Below are 23,942 nucleotides of genomic sequence, written 5' to 3' on the forward strand. Positions count from 1 at the left end.
ATCTCTTAAGCAGAGACTGAGCCAAGGCTTCAAATTGTATGCATCAGTATAGGTCTACTGATTTAAAAGAGATGACTCAATTTCCAAGAAGTCTACAGCCCATGACCTTGAGCAAGAGCAAAGAGCTCCGAGCACAGGTTTTCTTACACAAAAATACACCTTTAGCCACTCTTCATCCCTTTTTTTGTTGTGTATTTTTGTTAAGTTTACCTTCCTTAAAACACATTAATCTAAAATGCAAGTACATGGATACCCTGCCAGACTTTGGATGCTAAGCGCCTGTCCAGGCCTTCATGCTCTTAATTTCTCCTTACAAAACACTCCACCATGTAATTCATGAGGGAGAAATAAGGGCCCCATTAAAAGTCTTGCACTTAGTAGCACAGAACTTCAGGAGTCTGGAGAGTAAATGCGAGAGATGGCTCGACAAGGGAGGAACACTCAGCAGTCCTGGATTTTTCTGTAGAAAATCTCAGTTGTATGGACCTGGGTGAACCATCAGGTTTGAAAATGAAGCTGTTTTGCTATGCTGGAAAAAAAATCTACTGAAAACAGAAAAGTCATCTTCTGAAAGTTGTGTCTCCTGGAGAACATGGGGAGCAAGGAGGTCCATCAGGAGACTGAGGGATGGAAAAATAAACAAGAGACACAGGATTGGCAAGCAAACAAGGCGCTAACAGAAGTGCCTCCTTTGCCTGGTGGCTAGTTTCCAATCATAAATACATTACAAAAGGAAACCTTTTGTGTGGCAACACATAACATCCAGCTGATCTCCATGCTATCAGGGCACAGCTTATCCCTAGGAGAGGAACAATAAGATCAAAGGAAAAGATTAAAGGAAGCAATTTTCCATTTTAAATACAGTCTTAACATGATAGAAAGGCATAGTAATAACAGCTGAAAGACACTCAGAGTCTGGGAGAGACGCCTTGGCTTAAGGTACTGCACTGTTTTCCATATTTGTCTGCTTTATTTTTAAACACCCAGAGCCTTTGCTTGATCAACACTTCCTTGTAAAAGAAGAAAGCAGAGGAGGAGTGAGGGGCTGTGGGGAGAGAGGCAAATGAGCTTGGAAAATGATGATCTTCCCGGCCATGAAAGTCAAAATTGCTACTTGAAACCAAATCCTCCTGGAGCGCTGCACAGGCATGGGGGAAAAGGGGAGGGAAGGAAAGAAAGAAGATTTATTACTTAAGCAGAATTGAAATTCTGATGAGAAAAAAGATTGTTCAATCCATGCCCAAATGTCAACAGCAGATCTGAAACTGGGTTGGTCATACTTCCCTCTCCTTTGCACGCATTAAAAAAAAAAAAAAAAGACAGGGTAGATAGCTGGGGTTTTTAAAGAGGGGGAGGAAAGCCACTGAAGTCCCTTGATCTTATGAAGCCCTGAACTCTTATATTCCATTTATAGCTCGAGCTGGAATGACATCCCCCTTGATTAGCAAGCTGTCCAATCCAGCTGCATGTATCAGGACTGTACGAGGCACTAAGTGAAATATATATATGCCCTTATAGAGTTTAGCACATTGGGTCCACCTCCAGGGCATAGGCTGTAGCTCATTCTGACAACTGCTCCTCTCCTGGGAATCACTTTTAAGGGTTTTGGGGGGGCGGGTTTGAGGTTTTTTAGGGGAGCACCTTTACTTTCAAGTTTAAGCAACACAAAATGGCACCAAAGAAGGATGTAAAGAAGCCAGCGGCAGCCGCAGCACCAGCACCCGCGCCAGCACCAGCACCCGCACCAGCTAAACCCAAAGAACCTGCAATTGATCTCAAGAGCATCAAGGTAAATGGATGAACGTGTGCTGATTGCAGACCCAAAGCACCCCCAAAGGGGAAAGTTAGCAGAGTCACGGCTGAGACCTGCAGTGAAACGTTGTATGTGTTTGGTTTCAGTTTGGGGACTGCAGTGAAATGAACGAGTAACCTCAGTTGATGGATTTGTTGACCTGCCTGAGCTTTTGATTGTTTTAATAGCTGGAGGGGTGTAAGGCATGGTGCATGATTTAACAAGAGAGTGAAGCCTGGTGATTTCAAAAGTATTTTGGAGTGTGCCCCTCAGAACTTTTTACCAAATCAGTATCAGTCTGACCTGTTTGGTAAAGCTAGATTTAAAAGAGAAAAAAAATAACAAACCCCCCCAAATCCCTAAAGTAGGTGCATGAGGACAGGAAAGGGTTACTGAAACTTGAAATGCAATGTTTTCCCATAGTGCTGTACTAAAACCAAACCTTATTTTGCAGTTTCCCCTCAAATTCTCTTCTAAATTTTTGCAACCACCTGATGACCCTTTGGTCATGAGTTTTGAGATCAGCACTGCTTATCTTTAAAAGCAGAAACAAAACAAAACAGCTTAAATTAAAAAAAAAAAAAGAAAAGAATGATTTGGCAGTTTAATCTATTTTATTTTCATTTGCATTGTAGAAAAAACATTGATAGAGACCATGAGCTGGAAAGCCATGGAGGGAAGCATTTCAAGTTACTTCCTCTCACCTTAACATATTTGCTCAGAATTTGCAATTTGCTGCAAATTGAAAGCAACAAAGGGGAAGGGTCTTTCGGAGGTTTCCCTCTGACTATACTTCTATCCGATCTCTTACTGTCTTTAGACTTTGCATGCCAACCAACATCACTGATTGTTGCCTTGACCCTTTGAAGAAAACTCCTCCATGTTGGGAAATTCTTTACGCAGGAAAAAGGAGAGGGAGGTTAAGCGGTTAAAGAGATGACGAGACAGACCGATTTCTCTGGGTAGGACTATAAATACTTATTCTCCACCTACCTGACAAGCTGATTGGTCCCAGGACCAATTTGCTAAATTCTACATAAGAAATTGTGCCTATTATGGAGAAAAGGAGTACAAAGACTCCTAATAGGACCTACTCATTTTCATCTTGTGATGAATTCTGTTTCAGGTATCTTAATACATATAGTCCCGAGATCATGACCCATTTAGTGAAATTTCTTGACATTTACTTTAATTTTCACAATCAGTAATCAGTATCTTTCTGAAAAAGTATGTAGCTTCTCATAAGACTGAAGCTGAACCCACTGGCAAAGCAAAAGAACAAGAGAAGAAGGTATTTTGAAATTCTTTGAGTGATCATAGTAAAGGCTACATTAAAAGCCCACTGTTTTTGAGAATACTGTCTGAAAATTAGATTAGACCTCATATTTCACTCATCTCCAGAGATGAAGGGGAACACAAGCTAGATTTCCTACTAAATAATTTAATATGATTTGATAGCTTTCTATATCCAGATCATTAGCAGAAAATAGAATTTTAAAGTCCAGTGATCCTAGCTAATCTATCTTTAAATAAATAGACTTAATAGTATATTATCAGATAAAAAATGGCAGGCTGCAGTCTGAGGCATCTCTGCATGGCAGGAAATACATACTGGTAGCACAGAGAGGATGCTCCAGGTTTTGTCATATTCAAGACTGATAAAAGAAGATAGTCTCCCTAATTCTCTTTCTTTTGAAAGATAGTATCAGACAAAATATTCTCCTCTTTGAAGGGAGGGTGGGGGGGGTGGGCTAGTAAGACAAAAGTATTCTTTTAACACTAACAGCAGCACATAAGCATTACTATTCCTATTTGCAAATAAGTGAAGATATGAGCAGTGTGATGGATGTTGCAGGACTACCCTGCAATGCAATGGGTGGCACAGCCCCCTGCCCTGCATGCTTACCAGTAACATTTATCTTCCTACAAGCATCTCCTCTGCTCTTCATCATGCCCTTACCAGGCAAGGAACAGAGTGCCTCAGAGGTACTGCAAGGGTGGACAGAGCCACCCCCCACCCCCAGCAGGGGAGCCTACCCAACCACACAGCCATGGCTGCAATGTGATGCAGAAACCCACACTGCCTGTGAGGGTGACACGTCTCCTCTATCCCTGATCTTCCCCTCTCACCTGAGAGCCTACCTCGGTCAAGGGTTGTCCAGGCAGACTGTGGCACCTCCAGCGCTGGACTCTTCGAGAAGGCACCAGGAACAACCGTGGTGCCTTTCACCCTGCCTTGGAGCAGGGGCAGGGACTGGACAAGCTCCCAAGGTCCCAACCAGCCATGCTGGGCTATCCTTTTTCACCCTCTGAGAGCTCAGGCAGTGAAGGGAAACAATGTCGTCTTCCAAGTGATTTGCCTGAGAGATGTGGCAGAGTCAGGACTCAAACTTTTCTGAGTCTTAGCCCAGCCCCTTAATCAGCATTGATCCTGAATCCTTCCATTCAGCCACCAAAGTCTCAGCATAGGAAAAGGCACAGCACCATTTCCAGCAAAACTTTGGAGCCAGGGAGTACTTAGAACTAAGCTTTTGACCAGGACTCAGGGAATGATCCTATACTGGGTCTCTTTGCACTGATTTACCAGGCGTGGAGTCAAAGCCTCCAGCACTTTGAACAATGGCATCAAGTGGGCTCCCCTCCACTCCTCAGAGGGATTAGCAGCTATGCCAGAGCTTGCTACTAATGAGAGGCGGCTGGAATGCCAGGCTGCAGCACCATGATGATTTAGGGAGCCACACAGCAGGCAAACACACAGAAAGGCTTTGTTAGCTTTTATAAAGAGACATCCAAACCCCTTCTAACTGTTACAGCTGGAGTGGGTAAGGGTAGAGATGTCTAATAAGGGTTTACAGCAGCCAAATAAGTCACATTTGGCAGTGCACTTAATTTTAAATTGGCATCAGAGATCATAATATTCTCCAAAACAAACAAGAAGGTGGTTTACAAACATGGGTAGTGATTCTTTTGGTGGTACCCCTCCTCGCAGATGTCCTACTTGGCCCATCTTCAGAGAACCAGGTTTTCTGAGCCTTTTGGGGTACACACTTTGAAAGTTAGGTGCCCCCCCCCCCCCCAACAGGTCTCAAGCTGGGTTCTTGCAAATGCAGGCACCTCAAGATTGCCTGTCGCCATTAGAAGTTGTGACAGGCCTTTCATTCTCTTTTTTTCTTTTTTTTCCCCACTTTAACCCAATTAAAGCAAATTGTTGGTGATTTGCTAGTACTAATAGCAGATGGTATGGGATTTTCTATTTTTTTACTACAAAAGTGAGTAATAGGAATACCTAGCTGCTAAAGACACAAATGGCTGAACTCAGCCCTTTCTCCACTCACCTTAGGTTACAGTACAACCACCACAGGAAGAGAGTCTAGGTAGAGAGGAAGAATTTGTTTTTAAATGGAAATGTAAAGACCCTTTTCCCCCTACTCAGGAAGCAGCATAAAACTCAATCTGCTCTGTACCATCCTTTCCAGACCAAATTTATATTTCCAGTTTTCCTTATTACTAGCATGGCCTGGATTTGAACAATAGGTACAAAGGTTAAAGATTGAATCATAACTGAGAAGAACAGGGTGAGGGATGCATCTGAGAGTTAATACGAGGAACCAACCATGACTAAAAGCAAAACGACCACGAGTCATTTTCTTAAGAGACCCCCAAAAATTCTGTAGTTAAAACTGTGGCCAAGGTTAATCCCCAAAAGATAGCTTATCTGTTTAGTCAACTTCCTTCTCCCACACAAGCTTGAGTGAGAAGAAACATTGAGTTGACAAACAGCACTACGATGGGTCTATGTCTGCAACAACTGGGATGAGACAATGATGAAGATGTCTCACACTTGGTTTTGCAACTGAGGCAGTGGGAAAAGGATAAACTTCATATTGCCCAAAAAGGTTTAAGTCAAACCCTATCACCAACAGGAAAAGCGTGTTGGGTTTTTACCGGAAATCTTAGGGGCCTTCCTGGTACACACCACCAGTCCTTGGACTGAGCCCAGGCTCATAGCATTGACTGCAATGTTTTGGGTTCTGGGTGCTGCAGATGCCGAGTGCAGTGCTTCATACGCTTTTGCTCTGCCGACGGTGAAGTGAGCATGTTGCACCCTGATCTGGTGTCACACCAGGCCCTTTACGTTGAGGATACACCTGAGTATCTTCTCTTGAGCAGAGACAGAGGTTGGGTTCTTGCAAGTATCCACAGTGTAAGTTCATTTGGTACACAAGGCTTCCCATGCTGGTGTTTTCAAGACTGAAATCTCAGGACATCAGTTATGCCATGCCCAGCTGTAGATAAGCTACCTACGTCTTCAGGGGAAAAACAATTAAAAGGTATCAACTAGTAGACTTGCTAAGGCCTTATGTAACTGTGTGATGCATGACAAAGCCTGCTGCATGGAAGCAAACCTGTGTGATCACTTGTTTTTAAATACAGAGCTCTTAAGGCAGTAAAAAATGTTTCTCCAAGTGTCCTTAATTCTTATTGCATTCACTACTCAAGTAGGTCATTTCTGAACAGACATTGCATTGGATATAACCAGAGAGAGAGGAAGACTTGCTAAGATGCACTGACAGAAAGCTTCTGGGCTGGAGGGCAAGCAGGACTGCAAATGCCAGCTGAAGCGCTCAGACAGCTATTATGCTGCAGACAAACTCCATGTGAAGCTATGGAGTGAGAACAGGAATGTTAATAGTAACTTTGCTCATAGTGCTAAGGGCTTTCTTAGGAACTGGTAGGTTTTTGCCTGAAATTTTTGGCACAGGTCTTCAGATTATGCCTGATCCAGCTCCAGCAACGACTCCAGAAACATTCCCTAGGACTCATACGCCTGTTGGACAAGGTCACCAGTCCCAAGTGCCTTTTCACGTAGGAAGTTGACAAGCACAAATATGACTTAGCCTTAAGAGATGTAAAGGTGCCTATCTGATGCCATCCAGACCAGCTTCCTGCTACCGCTTTGACCACTGAGATACAGCAACATTTGGGATCAGCCCCAAAGCAAAGCAGCCCCAGACAAATCCCTCGCCCCTGTCAACCCCACCACTGATACCAGACCCACATTGGTGGCAGTTGCTACATCACTGCATGGACAAGGCATGGCATAAAGGTGTCCCAGGACAGGTAACTTGGACATCAGACTCAGCTACATACCAAGACATCCCTTCAGGACACTGCTGAAAACCAGAAGGAAAGCAAACAGCAAAGCTACCACTTAGTTTTCTTTACACAGTTTTCAGAAGAACTTTGCCTCCTTTTCTCCCTAAAGTGCTGCTAAGCAAGTAGTTGATCAAAAGTAGGGACTGTCCATATATTAGTAGACACTTTTTCTTATGTCTGCTAACCTGAAAAAATATTTGGAAAACAATGTTGGTTATTTTTACAACATCCATTCTAACTCACAGCTTTGGCAGCATTTAAAAATATATCTATAGCTTTTGGAGGTTCTGGGGAGTGACAAACTTTGGTAGAAACAGTGAAAAGAGCTCACAGATTAATTTCAAGTGTTAACAGTGGTTGTGTGGCACAGAGAGATTGTAACAAATAGTAATAAGATATTTATCTTGCATAAGGCAAGAAGAAGGTGACTAATTTAGCCAATGACAAGTAAAGAAAGAAGTTGTCTGTAAGGAGATATGAAACAACCAAGCTGGAAATTTGCCCCCACTTCACTGAGGCTTTATTACATCTTGAGCCCATTGCCAAAAAGCACTTTCAACTGGCTGGTTTACTGCACAGCACTTAAATGTCAAGTAGCAATATTTTAAATAATGTTAATACTCTAACACTGCCGCTGGGAGGCACGTTAAAACAACAAATCCCTCCAAGAGCAGGGCTCCAGAGCTTTACATTTCCTCACACATCCTCTCAATTATACACATTCACAGAAAACTAAATGCAGTTAGAAAAGGGACACTTTTACAAATGAGCAAAACTGAACACACTTCCCCCCATGAAGCTAATGAAATCTGTTCAAAATGGTACAATCAACAGTGCAGCTAGAGCACATTTCACTCCCAGACATTTCAGAAGGGCACATTAATTAATGGGCAAGGTTCATCCAAGAGTTTTTGCACAACTGCAAAGCAACTGTGAAGTTTAAAGCTTTAAAAGTAAACACACTAGAAAGTTACACAGGAAAAAAATATCAAATTAATCTGCAGTTCATTCCATTAAACTCAAAGAGATTTTTAACTGTTCTTCCAAACCTCAGGGCATCTCACACATACAATTTTCTCTCCTATATTAATAGTGGTAGTTTTTATTCCTTTTTCAACTGTATTTCCAGGCAGCTCTGTTCTCAGAACAGAGCTCTTTTTCTCAAGAGCTCATCTGCTCCTAATGTTTCTCTGCCTCATAAAAGACATGAGGCTAAATCCATCAGGCTGTTGATTCTTACTTGAGAAGTAGCCTCTCTAAAATCTGTGGCATCGATCGCATAAGCTATCGAACCGGGGTGAGGGATTGGAGAATGACAGCCTTCTTTTCAGAGGGGTTTGAGAGCTGTGTAATCCCGCACTCTGTGATGTCTACTAGAAAATATGTCCAGCTGTATTAATCAAGGAGCAGGCATTAATGGTGAGCAGATATCATGTGAACTGCTGTAGGCTCAATCCTAGCTTATCTCCACCCAAAAATAAAATTTAAAAAATCCCTCTAGTCCTGAATAGAAGGCTAAATATACAATGAGTATTCTAGGGGACTTTCCAATTTTCTCCTCTCTGATTTTCCAAGACATGTGATATGTTCTCAGTCTTCTACAGGGACAGTACCTTGAAATATCTGGTGACTCTCTAATAAAATCCTAAGATGATTCCCTTCTCTGTAATACACCCAAAGGGTAACAAGCAGATGGAGCAGCTGAATGCTTTAACTCCCAGCAGCATCTTTTCCCAGGGCTTTTCACCCTTTCCAGGGTAAATTTAAACATTTACGGTGAGCACAAAGAGACTTTCACTCAGCACAGCTATACTCAATTCCAGTGCCCACTAGCCTAAATAGGTAAGCACAGCACCATGTTGCAAAGGTTGGGGCACTAAAGCCCACGAACCAGTGATATGTTGGGTAGTTAGGAACTTTGGTAATAATTTGGAAATAAAGATTTGTGTGGATTAGGTCTTCTGCTTAGCTGGTCATAAAGAGTTATATACAAATGTATCCACCCCACCCTATATAACTGGGATGTGGCCAAAATGGCTGTATCTAGCAACAAGATAACTAGCAGGTGATCACAAACTATACAGGGAAAAGCCTTAATCTTAAAAACGAAACAAACAAAAAAACCCCAAACACACCACCTTCTTCTTTGGCACAGATAACCTTCTGGACAATAACTTTGTCCATGAATAAGGGCTAACCACAGTTAGAGAAATCCAGGTCCTTCTGGTGCTTCCATGTGTTGGAATTCCTTCAACCTTTCATTATTTCTGCTGGTGGGGGATGGGGGTAGGGGGGACGTTCATTTTTTTAAAAACCAAACTCTCTGAAATGTCAACATCTTCCCTAAAGCCCTGAGACTCATCATGCCCTCTGACAATGCAGAGAACACTGCCAGGATCAGAACAAAGCTCAGATCACTGCAAAATACTTCTTTCTACCTTCTGAAGTTTATGAAAGCTCCTTACAGAATCAGAAATCTTACCTTTAATTTTCTTTAAGGATTGTTTAAAATATTTTCTATACCAAGGCCATTTGTAGGGGCCCTTACTCAAAGCAAGTAGCATTTTAAGCCCCCAGCAGACCCTATTGGCTTAAAGCAGGGGGATTCTTAGTTCAAGTGAATGCAACATGTCCATGCTAGAATATTTCTCCCCAGCAAAATTCTGTCTAGTGAGGTTTCATTCAAGAATCAGTAATAAAATGAAGGGCTGATGTGGTGCGCTAGTATTTCATCATCTGAATTCTGAGTCAAAAGATCCATCAGTTTATATGTAGACCACTCTCAATTTATACATATTTGATAGCCCATTCAAGCCAGATATCAGGTATCAGTTTTCTATGCCTAAGAAAAATGCACCCCAAATATTTTCTGCTTGGCATCGAAAGTCTTTGGGGATGAGTTTTATTGTAGCCAACCATAAAGCTTACCTGGAAGTAAGAAAAAATGTTCAAGAAAATTAATCTAAGTTTTTATTTAAATTTATTTTTTTTTTAAATCCTGTTTTCAGGGGAACATTTCCCAGTTGCCAGCACTGGAGAGCAAGAGGCTAAAGACAGAAGGAAAATTCCACAAAAGGCAACACTGCATTGACCCAGGCAACATTTCAGCTCTGCCAAAGTCTTTAGAAAGCTCTGCTATTAATGCATTGGGACTGATGGCCAAGATCTATATTAGCTTTCTCACTGCCTGAGTTCCAGCCCCAGACAGTATTAATCAGGGGGTCTGTGCTGTGCTAAACCTATGTTAACTAATTCAGACAAAAGCATCAACCCCCTTTTCTATGCAACCACATTTGATCATGGCTACACTTTGTCTTCAATACATCTATGTTCCCACAGGCTAATAGATTACAAATAGCAGAAAAACAAAAGTGAAGGATTGGCAGTGGAGCATTTTTCATACTTAGTATATTTTCCAGATATTTCTCAAAAAATGCAAATAATCTGTTTGGAGATAATGTTTTCCAGCTAAAATGGAAAAAAAGCTTAGAAAATTCTTTGCAGTTGTATCTTTAGTTTCTAAAATAGGAGGTAGGATGTTAATGTCTCAAATCCAACCAAATATTTTGATCTATTTTGATTGTTTGGTTTAGAAAAAAAGGTAACATTAAGTCTGCTTGGATTTGATTCTTTCTTTCAGAGCCCTGAATATACCAAAGAGAGATTCACAAAGGTTATGCTTATCTTCAGGGTAGCTAAGCGAGCTACAGGAGAAAATTTCCCTCACTAATCACATTTTGTCATTAGAAAACCAGGAACAGTGAACGCTCAACAAAGGAAATCAACAGAAATTAGAGAGGGGATTTGAGTTTGCAACATGAAGTCTGTTGTTGCCACACAACCGTTCCCACCCTAGCTCCATGACACTCTTGACCCAGTTGAGGTGATAGGGAAACCAAGAAGTTTGGAGCAAAGTTTTCTAATCCTTTAACAATGTCTCACAGCATCGATTTGGAGATTTGACCTGGGCTCAGAGGATGCTACGTGGTGGGACTAGATCTTTGCTACTGAAGAGCGGCAGCCTCTACCTCCTGCAACCTACCTAGAAACTCCCCACTTGTAGTCCCAGCATGAGCCCTCTGCCCTGCAACCCAAAAAGCAAGTACCCCTCTCCCCCACGACGAACAGTCATCCTTCCGGTTCACAAAACCCTTTGGGAGGTCTTAGCTTCTATCATGGCTTCTCCCTTGCCTCCACATCACAAAAACCTCAGCAGCATCCCCTCTCACCACACCAGTAAGCTCTGAAGCTGGCATGCCAGTGCCCTGCCTAACCCCAGCCCTAGAGGAAGAGTGTCCTAGAGAGCACAGGCTACTGTGAATACAAGCTTCCCACTGCCCTGCAGGGTAAATCTACACATCAGCTGCTAACCTAACAATACAGTTGGGTCCAAAAAGCACTAGTAATTTTTCCCTTAAAAATGTTGAAAATTTGGAAACACAACCAGCATGGAGGAAGAGCTTCACTGTCAGACACTACCTCTGTCAACAGGTTAACCTTCTGCTTAGTGCCAACAAGTAGATCACACTGAGCAGACAAGCAGCAGCACCACTCATCTAACACTGAGCACTATATTATCCTTATAAGGGGTTGAGCAAAGCTCAGCAAAGGTACAAAGACCATTCAGCTGCATCTAACAGACCTTGCAAGCCACCTGTAAAAGCAGCCAGCTGGGCAAACAGGTGGCACCTCTCACCCTCAATGTTCCTTGCTCTTTGACTTTATAGCTTATTGGAGAAATAGAGTCCTTCCCTATAAGGAAGTCTTGGTAGGTCTGGACAAGGAATATCTCTTCTTGATGGTACAGACCCAGAAAGTGCTGACATGAATCAAACTTACTGCTTGCCACTCCCTGCCCCTCTCCAGCCTCCTAAAAATAGCCATCATAAGATGTCAATCAAGACATGGAGCCTCCTGTCACTTTGCCCTAAGAAAGCTAAAGAACTCATGAAGGGGAGGGACCACTTCCTTCTGACACCTAATCCAGGCAATGCCGTCAGCACCACTGGATAAATAAGGGGAAGAAAGGCCAGGAAAGCAGGACCACTCTTGAGACCTCTCAGCTAATCCCTCCTGCCTGTCTGCTGCTCTGCTTTTCCAGCTCTCAATCATGGTGGGTCCACTGGAAAGCTAGTGGTTATCAGCCAGCCAGTGTATTTTACATAAGTAAATTGGGCTTCTCGCTCAAGTTAGGTCTGGCGGGCGGGGGGGGGGGGGGGGGGCGGGGGGAGCGAAGGGAAGAAGGACAGAAGGACAGTCCAGAAGACAGTTTATGTTTGCTTGGCTTTCCTCCTTAAGCCTAAAGGACTATGCGAGTTTCTCCAGTTAGCCTCAAGTTCTGCACCAGGCAGACATGCAGCTCCTGTAGCTTCAGACAGATGGGTTACAATTCACTAGTGCTGTCTGCTAAGCACTTTTTTTTTTTTTTAAATCGGATGCAACCTGCAAAAGTGGCAAAGGAAAATAGTAATACTTTCACATAAGAAAAGATCATAGTTTATTACTTTATGAAACAATGTATTGTTGAAAACTAATTTGAAATACAAACTTTAAGGTATTGGTTTAATTTCTATGTTAATGTAAAAAAAAAGCGGCTTGTTAAGGAATATTACTTCAAATGGTCTTAATAAAACAGGTCTATACTAAAACAGTAAATGACCTCATGGTACATCGACAACTTCTTTGTTAGTTAAGAGACTTTAGATTTTTGTTGCTTCTAGCCATAACCCTGGCTTTCCCTGGGATGCAGATTTTAACGGAATCTTTAAGAATAGACCTGGTGATGGATTTTTACATGGGAAGTGGCTAGTTTAGGTTGCTGTAGCCTAATTACATTAGGCATGACAGATGTGAGAGCACTCAGCTACTTTGTGCTATTTGCTTTCTCTCAGTGCATTTTCAGCAGTACTAGTTCTCTTTTCTCTCTCTTTCTTTCTTCCCAACTGCAGTCCTTCACTCCTGACCAAATCAATGGTAAGTTAAATAAAAGTTAAACTTGAACAGGGGGCAGGAGGGGCAACATAATGGCTACCAAATGCTAAATATTCACTAGTCTTAACAGCTCTTTTGCTCTCTGCATTACTTCTGCACATCTGACAGGCCACATTTTTGCTGTTTTGGAAAATGACTCATGGATTGAGCTGGATGCTTTAGAAAACAAACAAGTTCTCACCCAGCCCCCCCCCCCCCCCCCCTTCCTAAGCTATTTTTTGTGATTGATTTCGTTCCAACAGATCGAGTTCTCCAAGGAGCAACAGGATGGTAAGTTACAAGAGAGCCAATGTGTTTTACATGTACATGGGTTCAGAGGAGCTACAGGCTCAGAACTTTAATCTTTACGAAAAGATGAGCTAGGACTTCAGGTGGTATAAACCACCACACTCTTGACTTCAGAGGAGCAGTGCTGACTTATGCTGGACAAGAATCTAACCATAGATTTACATGTAATTTATCTGAGTGCTTATGTGCTGCCCAAGCTAAAATGTTTATGCCATGGTATGAAGAGGAAATACTCTGGTGTTGCCAGCTGTACCTACTGAACATTTTTCAGTTGTGCTCCTGCACTGGCTATTCACAAGGATGCTGAAAACAGGTCTTGCATTTGAAAGTCATAGAGGAAATAGGCAGATGAAAGACAACAGAAGGAGGGAGTGGGCTGAAAATTCAACCTAGCTGCAGTGATGTTGCAATTTTACATGAACAGAAAATGCAAGAGGCAGACATGTCACTTTTGCCAGGAGGTGTTGTGGAAGGGGAGGAACAAAGGCTGTTTTATTGTAAATACATTCATGAAGCATGGAAATAGCAAATAAGTGACTTGTATAAACTATTGCTTATAAACACAATAGTCTGGATATGTTGCAATTCTTGAGCATCTTGCTGTATTCTCTGCTTCACAAGCCACCAGCGAGTTCTACATTTTTTTTTCAATCTGCTAGAAAGATGAGATTAAAAATTCTGACACGAACAAAATCCCCATTGAAGCACTGGAAGTCTAAGTTGGAGTCTTTTAAATATCCTAAGAGATGCATTTGGGCTATATTAAATAACATAGGCTTAAAAAAATGTCAAAAATTCAGTAGCAAATATAGTTGACTTCTCACTGTGAACTAAGTACTTAGAATGGAAGATACAAGGATTTACTAGAAATCCAGAGGGAAAGGAATAGCTAGAAGGAGGTTTTGAGAGCGAGCCCTAAACTTCCTGAACACCAGCCTGCTCTGGGTTACACCATCAAAGCAATAAGGAGAGGTATAGTGCAGTAAGTGAGACTGGAAACATTCCTTGCAATCCAAACACACCTGGTCACAAAGAAAATAATTTGAACTCTTCCTCACTTTTTAATTCCAAAACTTTTACAAAAGGGTTGGGAGAATTTATGGAAAAATGCCATCAATTCAAAGCTGCTGGCATGTACAACAAAGCAAAGTATTTCTTTCAGCTTCCCTCCATATTCCAGATAATCCAGCTGCTATAATGCTGTGATGACTGAACCAGGCAGCGGAGCAATTAAAAGCTACTTGAGAGAGGGAGAATTTCCCAGGAACAGAGATATCCCACCCTCAGTAACTATTTCCATTTCCATCCACCCAGGCTGATGCACCTGGGGGCAGTACCCTCCTCAGAGAGGGATTTTAGATGTGCTTATTCCAGCAGAGGTATAAACTGGGACCAGCTATATTTAAAACAGAACAAAAAAACAAAACAAAAAAACCCAAACAAACCAAACAACAAAACAAAAAGAAAAACCCCACAGCAAAGATATATTGCAATGAAATGCATGCCTGAGAGACAAAAAATAAAATCAGGCCTTTTGTCTGAGCTGGGGAGCAGTGTTCAGAACCCAGTGAACATAAAACTTCACAGGATTTACAAAACAGAGAAACTCTCCTGATGGCTCTGCTAACAGCGAACTGGCATAGTTTTATACCTCACTCTGGCTAAATGTCCTTAATGCATCAGATGAGAGATCAGATCACATGGTATAAATCACTACAGCTCTATTGACCTCAGCTGCTACAGCAGCTGATATCAAGGTGGTATATATTGTAAGGGGAAGCTCTACACAGGTCCAGAAGGCCTTTATTTCATACCCTGCAATAAAAGCTGTAAGGAGAGAGGGTTAGCAGTAAAGGGTTATAGGTGTCTCACATCAGACAGTAAGAGGATTAGTTTCAGATGTATTAGATTACAGCCTAGCAGGCTGACATCTTGCATCAGCAGTTTTACTGGCTGCCAGCAACTCCACTAAGGTGGTATATGGATGACTAAACCAAGAACCTAAATACCTCTGTGTCACACATCCCCAGCACAAGATGAATGAAGACACCATTTGAAATATGGTTTGTTACTCCTAAATCTGCCCCAAGGCACAAAGAACATTCCACCTATACAAGCTGTGAAACACAAAGCCTATCTTTGTGGTGCTGTGTGATGCTCGAAGTGCATCACGGCCAAGGGAAAGACACTTCACTTGGTTTACTTGGAGCTAAAACACAGCATTGTCAGACACCGCAGTGCAGAAAAGATCAACAACACAGTCCAAGATGCTCCTGACACATGAGGTTTGAAGATGACTTTTTAGCTAGACCCTTGACTTTTGCCCCTTCCTCCCCTTTTTAAGAACACATTTCTTTATTCATTGCAACAAATACTCTAAAAACCCTTAAAAGTATAGCAAGATGATTAACATGGAACTTTGCAACAGAAGATGAAGACTGGCAGTGGAATGAAGGCACCCATCTGTGCTGATTTTTGCAGGAGAAATGTCTCTACCCAAAATTCTTGGTCAGCAGCAAGGGGGAAATAAGTGAATGTTCATCACTTGGCAGCACTGAAAGAAGCAGTCTCAAAGTGTACACACTGGAAAGGCACTGGAGTAAGGCACTGGAGTAAGGTAGTACACAAGTACTACCACTGGAAAAGCCAGATATTCATGCATCTGTAAGAAGCAGGGACAGACCGCAAAGCGCAGAGAAGAGAAGGAACAAACATGGGTAAAATTGCCATTGTAAGGCAACTTTAAGGGAAAACAAAAGTAGAATTATTTGAAATCCACCTTCAAGTTTCCCATTAACACTGTGTAGTTGAGATGCTGGGATTGCAGGCAGGACCCGTCGAAGCAAGCAGATGTTTTGCACTGCTAGGTACTTTGACAGAAGACTCCCAGTCCTCTGGTGAGATAAGATGGAGTGGATAACAATATTTTTACCTTCTGCTGCTATGTCATGTAAAGAAAACTGTTACTGAATGGCAGTGTTTGTAGAAAGCTTACCTTTCTCCATGCTTGAAATAACTATGGGGTCAATCACAAAGATACTGGAGGCTATTAGCCAGGAAAGCAATGAAAGGTAAATATAAAAGTTTAAAAATAGTGAAGCCAAAATGTCAGAGGGGAAAAGTTTTTCTTGCGATTGTGGGCCAAAGATTCCCCTGGCTAACTCCCCCAGAGTTGGTGGAACAGTGCCAGAAGACAAGAGTCTCACATCTTTGTCAATACAACTTGTCAATAGGGAGCTGCCTGGCTCAATTTAATTGTTGCTCTTCTCTTGCAGACTTCAAGGAGGCCTTCCTCCTCTTTGACAGGACTGGTGATGCCAAGATCACCCTAAGCCAGGTTGGCGATATCATCCGGGCACTGGGGCAGAACCCTACAAATGCTGAGATCAACAAGATCCTGGGTAACCCCAGCAAAGAGGGTAAGTACCCCACAGTCTCTCATGGACCCTTCTTGAGGCTGGGGAACTGTAATTAGGCAACATCAATATTCACAGCAGGAGGGAGAAGAGCTCTTGCTCTGATGGAGAGCAAGGGGGGACTCTGTAGCAACAATACAGGGAATTTCTCCAGTTCCTTTTGAAGATGATGACAGTGATGGAGAATACAGTGCTCAGAAAGAGGAAAACGTTCTCCTCAGGATATGGGGAAGTCTCTGTAGGGACCATTTTGGTGTCAACTTGGTGTAGGTGTAACACATGCTCGTTGCTGCTCATAGTCCATTTGTGCCCTTGCTGAGGAGCTGCAAGTCCATTTCTAACAGCTGATACTCAGCTCTTCAGGTCCTTCCAGTGTAGGATCTTCTACATAAGCCAAGACATGCCAGGGGACTGGAAACCCACCTGTATATTTCTGCTGACTGGGGTGGTATGCTCAAAGCTCCTACAAACCTGGGCTTGCTGAGGCATATGATAGCCATTTATTATAGCGAACAGTTTCTATTTCCTTTTCTCCCCTCTTAGAGATAAAAGAAATGGTAAATACTGTAGCCATCTCCTTCTAACAAGGACCTAGCTGTAGGTGATCCCTGATTTCAGCCATACAGAACCATTTTAAGATGGGCTAAATTATATCCAAACCCCTCAGGCCTGGTAAAAGCAGCTCTGAGGAACAAATCAGAAGACCTGAGTTAAGCATTAGCATCAGCAGGAAGCACTGAGCAGATTATTAACACAGAGGTGAGACCATGAGGGTACTTCAAGTGACTACAGCAATAACTGACAGTGATTTTGATATAGCTGGGTAGTAAAATAGTTTCTGTAACAACTGTATATTCAAAAATCTCTCGCATGTTTCCATCTATTATATTTCATCACTGCCCAGATGAAGGCTGCTCTTTGCAAAGGTCCAGGAAGAAAAAAAAAAACAAACAAACAAAACAAGAAAAAAGAAGAAAAAACATCTTTTTTTTTGGTGGCTTTGCTCCAACAAAAAACATTTGGGGAAGGCCTCACTGAGGACTACAACTTCTGGCTCATGAGAACAAAGGGACTAGGTGTACTAAGCTTGTGAGTCCTTAAACCTCCACACTGAACATGTCAATAGTAAATTTGGACTCCACCCCCACTGGACATTCCTATTTTGAATTAGTTTATTCTTTTGCTAATAGTCTCTACTACCACATCCAAGAGACCCTGAAGAGGTCAGTAACCTGTCAGCAACCTCAGGGGCTTAAGTCACAATATCCCATGCTGGTTACCTTTTCCCATTGTTGGGGCTCAAGATTTCTGTTTTACTGTATTCTGTAGTTCCCCCACTCCCAAAATCTTTTCAAAAATCAACTCATACAGCAAGTTTTATTTCTGAAAGAAAAATAAAACATGCACATAGGCATATAAAATTATGTGAAAAGAGGGCTGGAGCAAGGATGTGAAAAATCAGATGGATGTGAAAACTAACTCCCACAATAAGAGAGAATCCAGATTCTGCAAAGGAACTGCTAAATCCCAAGGCAAAGACAAGAGTAAAGGATAGAAAGACGTGTGCAAATGAGGTGGGAGGCTCTCCCACATTTCAGTGCAAATATCCCCCAAAACACATAGAAGTGTCTAGGATGTAGCAACTGGTGCTTTCTTTCCAGAGATGAATGCCAAGAAAATTACTTTTGAAGAGTTCCTGCCCATGTTGCAAGCAGCGGCTAACAACAAGGAACAGGGTACTTACGAAGACTTTGTTGAAGGTCTGCGTGTCTTTGACAAGGAAGGCAATGGCACAGTCATGGGGGCTGAACTCCGTCATGTACTGGCCACTCTGGGTAAGTGATTATAATCTCTGCAAGCACTTTAAAAAATGCTGCTGTTTGAAGGCATGCGACAGGGAGGAAAGATTCTAACCAGTTTGGAGAGGTAGGAGACTGCAAAGCCAGACAAGACTCTTGAGTTTCCTAACTGGGAATCCATAAGGAAAGCAAACACAAAACTCAGTAGAAAGCCCAAAGGAAAAGCTTTGGTTTATTACTTCTAAATTCAGATTAGGTATTAAGAGTGCCTGTTATTTGAGTAACAGAGAGAAGAGGCTGTACACCTCAGTGACATAATGCACATGGACAAAGGTAGAGGACTTGCTGCATAGTTTCTTTACTCTGTAGGAATACTAGAATCCCTGTGTATATATGCACATGCAGAACTTCTAAAGAAAGTTAAAATTAATAAAGCTCAGTTCTTATCCAGGTCTTTTTGTTACTAACTAGAAAATAAGGAAAGCCTTTGGAAAAGCTGTAGGGTTCAGCCTCAGTTGTGTGTCTGTGGAAGAATCAACCAAGCTCTCTCCACTCTCCAGGTGAGAAGATGACAGAAGAGGAAGTAGAGGAACTCATGAAAGGTCAGGAAGACTCCAACGGATGCATCAACTATGAGGGTAAGTGCAAGAGTTCAACACCCTCTCATCCTACATTTCTTCTCTCCCTTGCAGAGTTTCACTGCAGTTGGCTTTTAGCTTCTCAGGCAAATCAGTTAGACAAAGCTACAGATGAGTTAGGTTGAAAGGCTTATGCATGAAAACGGCTGTTGTGATATGCTTAGCTTGCAGTCACACCACTCAAAATACTAGATTCACCCACAACAGAGAAGGTTACTAGATCTCTAGGCTCTCTGACTTTCTGTACAGCAGTTGCAGTGATTGGAACCAATCCTATAGCTAATGCTTAGACAAAGTGCTCTGTTCATCATATATTTAGTCTTATCACACTTAAGCAGAAAGAGAATTTTATTTGTACATTAAACATTTAGAATTTTCTATCACACTGTTGGGTCAAATCTGATCAGGAACATACGTTTTTAATGCCATAAGCAAATAAACAGCTGTTATTTTTACAAAGTATTTCCCAAAGTAACATTTGTTGCTCCTTCTAACTAGTGTATCTGTATTTTTCCACAGCATTTGTAAAGCACATCTTGTCTGTCTAAGTGGACTTCCCCAGATACCAAACAGTACGTTCTTCTCATTTGCACTCTTAACCTTGTCTGTTTGCTGTTCTTAAAGGCTTCTACCTGCCCATGACCAGATACAGGTTACAAAACCAATGTGACACCATCTCCCTGATGATACAAATAGAACAAAATGAGACTGTTGGACAAGAGCAAAGAAAACAGGAGTGCAGATTCCTGGGTCGTATTCACAGCTCTATAACTGGTTGGAAACCATTTTTAGTGAATTTTTCAAACATACCTAAACTGTGAAAAGAAATGCCCAGTTTATTCACAAGCATGGAAATGGTCACCCTAGATCTCTGTTTGCATAGCTTAAGCTCTAATTTTCTATGACAAGTGACAGCCTGAGACATTTATCCTATAAGCATGTTAAGATTTTGTGGTTGTTGTTTTTTTTAAAAAGGAAATCAAAACAACACCTTCTGGTAATTGTAGATCTCCGTAAAGACAGAGTAGCCTGAATACTTGTGTGAACTACTGAGAACAGCTCTTCAAACAAAATAATCATCTGAAAAAGAGCATTCTAACAGTCATGATCAATAGTCAAAAGAGAGCTTCAACAGTACGCAATCATTTAGCAATTCCCCTACAAGCAGGTAAAAAAACCAGCAAAACCCCCTGCAACCTTGATATGCTGCTATTTTGTCCAAAGAAAAACCCAGCAGCTGTCTTTAAAATGCAAACATAAAATATCAAGGGTTTGTGGGCTTATCTGAGCCGTTAGATATTCTATCCCAGGTAAGACATTTCCCAACTCCTGTATGAAAAACACACTTCAAAATAGAAATAAAGGGCTCAGTTCATAATTTTGCAAGTGCTTCTTCAGCCAACACTGACTTCAAGTCTGACTCTCCCATTCCTTCCCAGAACAAGTCACATTCAGAAAGACCAGATGGCACTTCAGATTTGCCTGAAATTCTTGCTCAGTCTGCCACCATCAACATGGAAACTGTTTGGAACTGGATGATGTGCCTCCAACCCCACCACTTTTTACCAGTGCTTCCATAGGTAACACCTCTGGGTCACTACACTTTCACTTAAAAAACCTGGACTCTCACCAAGGCAAGCTAGATGGAATAAACTGCTACCATCCAGGATCCATGCATCCCAAGCATCTCTCTCCATGTTGTTTGCATTGAAACTATGTAATCTCTTGGAAAAATAAAGCATCAATAAATCCCTGTGGTCACTTTGTGGCGATAAAGTCTTTTTTTCCTCTAAAGCTGTTCAAACCCACTCGAAGTAGTACTCAGCACTTAATTTATTTTCTCTGTATATTGTATTTCACAAAATAAAGTTTTATGAAAAAAACCCACACATGTCTAGGAGGTGACTACTTAATCTAAATTAGAAGTGTTTTCTTTGGGGACTGGGGGAAAGGAGTATTAGGGAACTACAACCTACATCAGCACTTAAACATTTGGGGGAGAAGGAGACCTGGTAGCTGGTGTCAGAGTAGCTCCCAATGTGGCACCTGCCCTGGTGCACCAGGCAAGACACAAAACCAGCCAGGGTGGACCTGCTGCGGGGGTCACACAGAGCCACTCTTGCCAGCAAAATCTCCTTCGTAATGCTGCAACAGCAGGTCCAAAGCACTATGAGGAAGAGATCCTAACTACTGCCTGTATTTATAGCTTTACAGGCAAGTACAAAAAGCAATCAGAAATATCAGCCACCCCAAAAGGCTCTGTATCTGGGAACCAGCCCTGGGGCTGTCATGCCCTGGGCCATGCAAGAGGAGTCAAATCACCTCTTCTGCAGTGACCGTGGGAATAGCCATCACTCAGTGAAGTTTTGTTACCTACAAATCCCTGTCCTTCAACGTGGCTCCTCTCTCTTTTCCTTAAGCATTCATGAAACTGCCTTAATCATCATTGGAGTGTCAGCTTGTTCTTGAACTTGACTTCACCTTACTAAGTTACTATGCACAAAATGACCATAATTCAAGTGCCAACAGGTGCAGCAGGGCACAGTGGGGGCAGCTGGCACCAGAATAAACTGCAGCCATTGAAATGGCAGCTGCCTCTTTTCCAAGGCTTCCCAGAAAAATCTCCCATTTAAATCCTCACCATGCTGGTAGACAGGGCCAAATGAATCTCTGAATTATACCCTACCCAGAGACTTATGCCAGCTGGGAGTTTAAAGGGGGTTGCGACTGCTACATGCACAATGGGAAAAACCCTTGATAGAAGTAAGAAAAAGGGGAAGGAAAAAAAAAAAAAAAAAAAGGAAGCTGTTATTTAACCTTATCCTAAAGAGGCAACAAAGAAGTGTGAGATACATTAAAGCAAGTTATTTGCAGGGACTCAGCCTAGAGGGCATTTCTCAAGGGACTGATAGACACCCTACTGTTTCTCAACATACTGTCTATACACACATGCTCCACATAGTTCCTTTTTCCAAGAAACTGCAGATCTCTGTTGCTGGAAAGCAAATAAACAAAACACAAAACAGCATTTCACCATATATGGTGTCAGCCACCTTTTTATGCTGCCCTGTCACACAGCATTGTCACGTAGTCACAGAACCAGCCTAGTCCAACACTGGACACAACCCTAAACGAAAGGCTGAAATTTCCATCATATTTCCCTTTCTGAAATGACAAGTTTTATTAATTTCTAAAATATTTGGGGCCCAAGCCCAGATGACTAACAAAATGGGATGACTTCTCACCAGCGCAGAAATAGACAGGTTTTTAAGTCACCCATTTTTAAAAACCTCACATTCGTATCTTTGTTTAAAACAAAATGCCAGATCATGAGACATAACCAGCCTGACAGTATTTCTCTGAACTCTAATTGCAAGGAGTCAAGGTGATATTATCTACACTACTCTCACTCCTCAAAAATTAAAGCAGAAATAATTTTTTTCAGACAACACAGATGAAAACAAAGAGAATACTCCTTTCCCATTAAACTGAGACTGAGTCTCAAAGTATTTCACAGAGCTGCACAGGCAAGGTATTTTAATGCTATGCAAAGGTTTTAGTAATTTTGAAAAATTCCCACCCCAAATTAGTGAAAAATATCTGAAAAAATGTTCACGTACTTATAAGACACATTTTGGGGTGATCTTAAATAATTCAGTAATTTATAAAGAATGGCAAGCTCCTTATATACTAGCCCCTTCTAGCTAGTGACAGCTTCAACATAAATGAATTTATTTTTTTTAATTTATTTTGAAAGTGTAGAAACAAAATGTTTTGGAAATTTAATGACGTGGGGTTTTTTAATTGAGAAACACACCACATCCAGATCTGTCTCAGTCAGCTGTAATTCCATCAATAAATCCCATCCAAAAGATACCCAACACAAAAGCACAGTCTGAAAATGCCTAAACAGCTCTGGTGCCTCATCTATAGGAGAGCAGGGAAACCTACTTTGCCTCAAAACCATTTAAAGGTTGAACTTGTTTCAACCTACTACCTCCATACTAGTAACACAAGCATTGGTCAGAGCTCTGATCCTGGGGAATGCTCCTCAGAAAAGGCTGCTTCCTCTTATATTTTTTTCTTCACCTAAGGAAAGAAACACAAGAAGTGTTTCCGCACAAGAAGTATCACTGCACTCCCATACGGTACATGATGCACCATGACTGAGCTCCTCTTTTACCCACAGAGAGAGACTGAAGACCCCGACAGCTGGGGAAGGCCACCCTGCAACTGCTCAGGCTCTGAATGGAAAAAGCAATTCTCAGTCCCTGTCATCCGACACCTCTTGCCATCCTTACATTTGCTTTGTATTTTAAATAGAACATTGTTAATGAACATACTTTACATTACTCAACGAAATTGACAGTTTAACTCCTAGGGAGCAGGGCTAGATCCCCAGAGAAAGGTTAAGCTGCAAAACACTGGTCCTTGGTATGCAGCTTTAGACATGGCAACCAGCACCATGGAGCAGGTACCCTACAAAACCAAGGCGGAAACATCAGAATGATTGAGGAGGGGTGGTCACTGAGCCCAAGAATGTAATTCTGCTCTTGACACAGGCTGCATGCGTTGAGAGCGAGCTACCACCACACATGAGCAAAGACATCTCTGCAGCCGTTTCTGCCAGGCCAGGGATAGCTGAGAAGCCTCTCCAAGAGGAGGATTTGTATGCACTGAGTGGGATGGATTTCAGACAACAGGGAACTGCAAGAGTGTAGGGTTCAGTTATATGGAACTTAGTTATTGGGCCTGAAAATAGCTCATGGTCACAAGACCGTTCCAGGCACCTTTAGAAGGCCTTGAACAGAATAAAGAAGAAGATGGAAGAAGAAAGATCCCAATTAGAAAAACACAGGTG

At 41.9% G+C, this 23,942-nt stretch overlaps 1 protein-coding gene across 2 annotated transcripts; it reads left to right on the forward strand.

Moving 5' to 3' along the window:
- Nucleotides 1-1,537: 1,537 nt before the first annotated feature.
- On the forward strand, nucleotides 1,538-20,964 carry MYL1 (myosin light chain 1). 2 transcript variants are annotated; one of them, XM_049812606.1, is made up of 7 exons: nucleotides 1,538-1,789; nucleotides 13,183-13,210; nucleotides 16,504-16,647; nucleotides 18,306-18,479; nucleotides 19,004-19,081; nucleotides 19,601-19,653; nucleotides 20,521-20,964. In XM_049812606.1, exons 1-6 carry the CDS (start codon nucleotides 1,670-1,672, stop codon nucleotides 19,627-19,629), a joined length of 573 nt encoding a protein of 190 aa, XP_049668563.1. In that variant the 5' UTR covers nucleotides 1,538-1,669; the 3' UTR covers nucleotides 19,630-19,653; nucleotides 20,521-20,964. The 2 variants fall into 2 exon arrangements, with proteins under 2 accessions (XP_049668563.1, XP_049668572.1); XM_049812615.1 differs by lacking the exons at nucleotides 1,538-1,789; nucleotides 13,183-13,210 and adding exons at nucleotides 11,986-12,062; nucleotides 12,898-12,922.
- Nucleotides 20,965-23,942: the final 2,978 nt, after the last annotated feature.

The sequence above is a fragment of the Accipiter gentilis genome, chromosome 1 (assembly GCF_929443795.1).
Source record: "Accipiter gentilis chromosome 1, bAccGen1.1, whole genome shotgun sequence".
Lineage (NCBI taxonomy): Eukaryota > Metazoa > Chordata > Aves > Accipitriformes > Accipitridae > Astur > Astur gentilis.

Bases quoted from the DNA above. Each gene is read 5' to 3' on its own strand.
- MYL1 (XM_049812606.1), top strand. From the start codon at position 1,670: ATGGCACCAAAGAAGGATGTAAAGAAGCCAGCGGCAGCCGCAGCACCA. The intron at 16,648-18,305 runs GTAAGTACCCCA...CTTTCTTTCCAG, and splicing joins GGGTAACCCCAGCAAAGAGG to AGATGAATGCCAAGAAAATT. The intron at 19,082-19,600 runs GTAAGTGCAAGA...ATTTTTCCACAG, and splicing joins CGGATGCATCAACTATGAGG to CATTTGTAAAGCACATCTTG.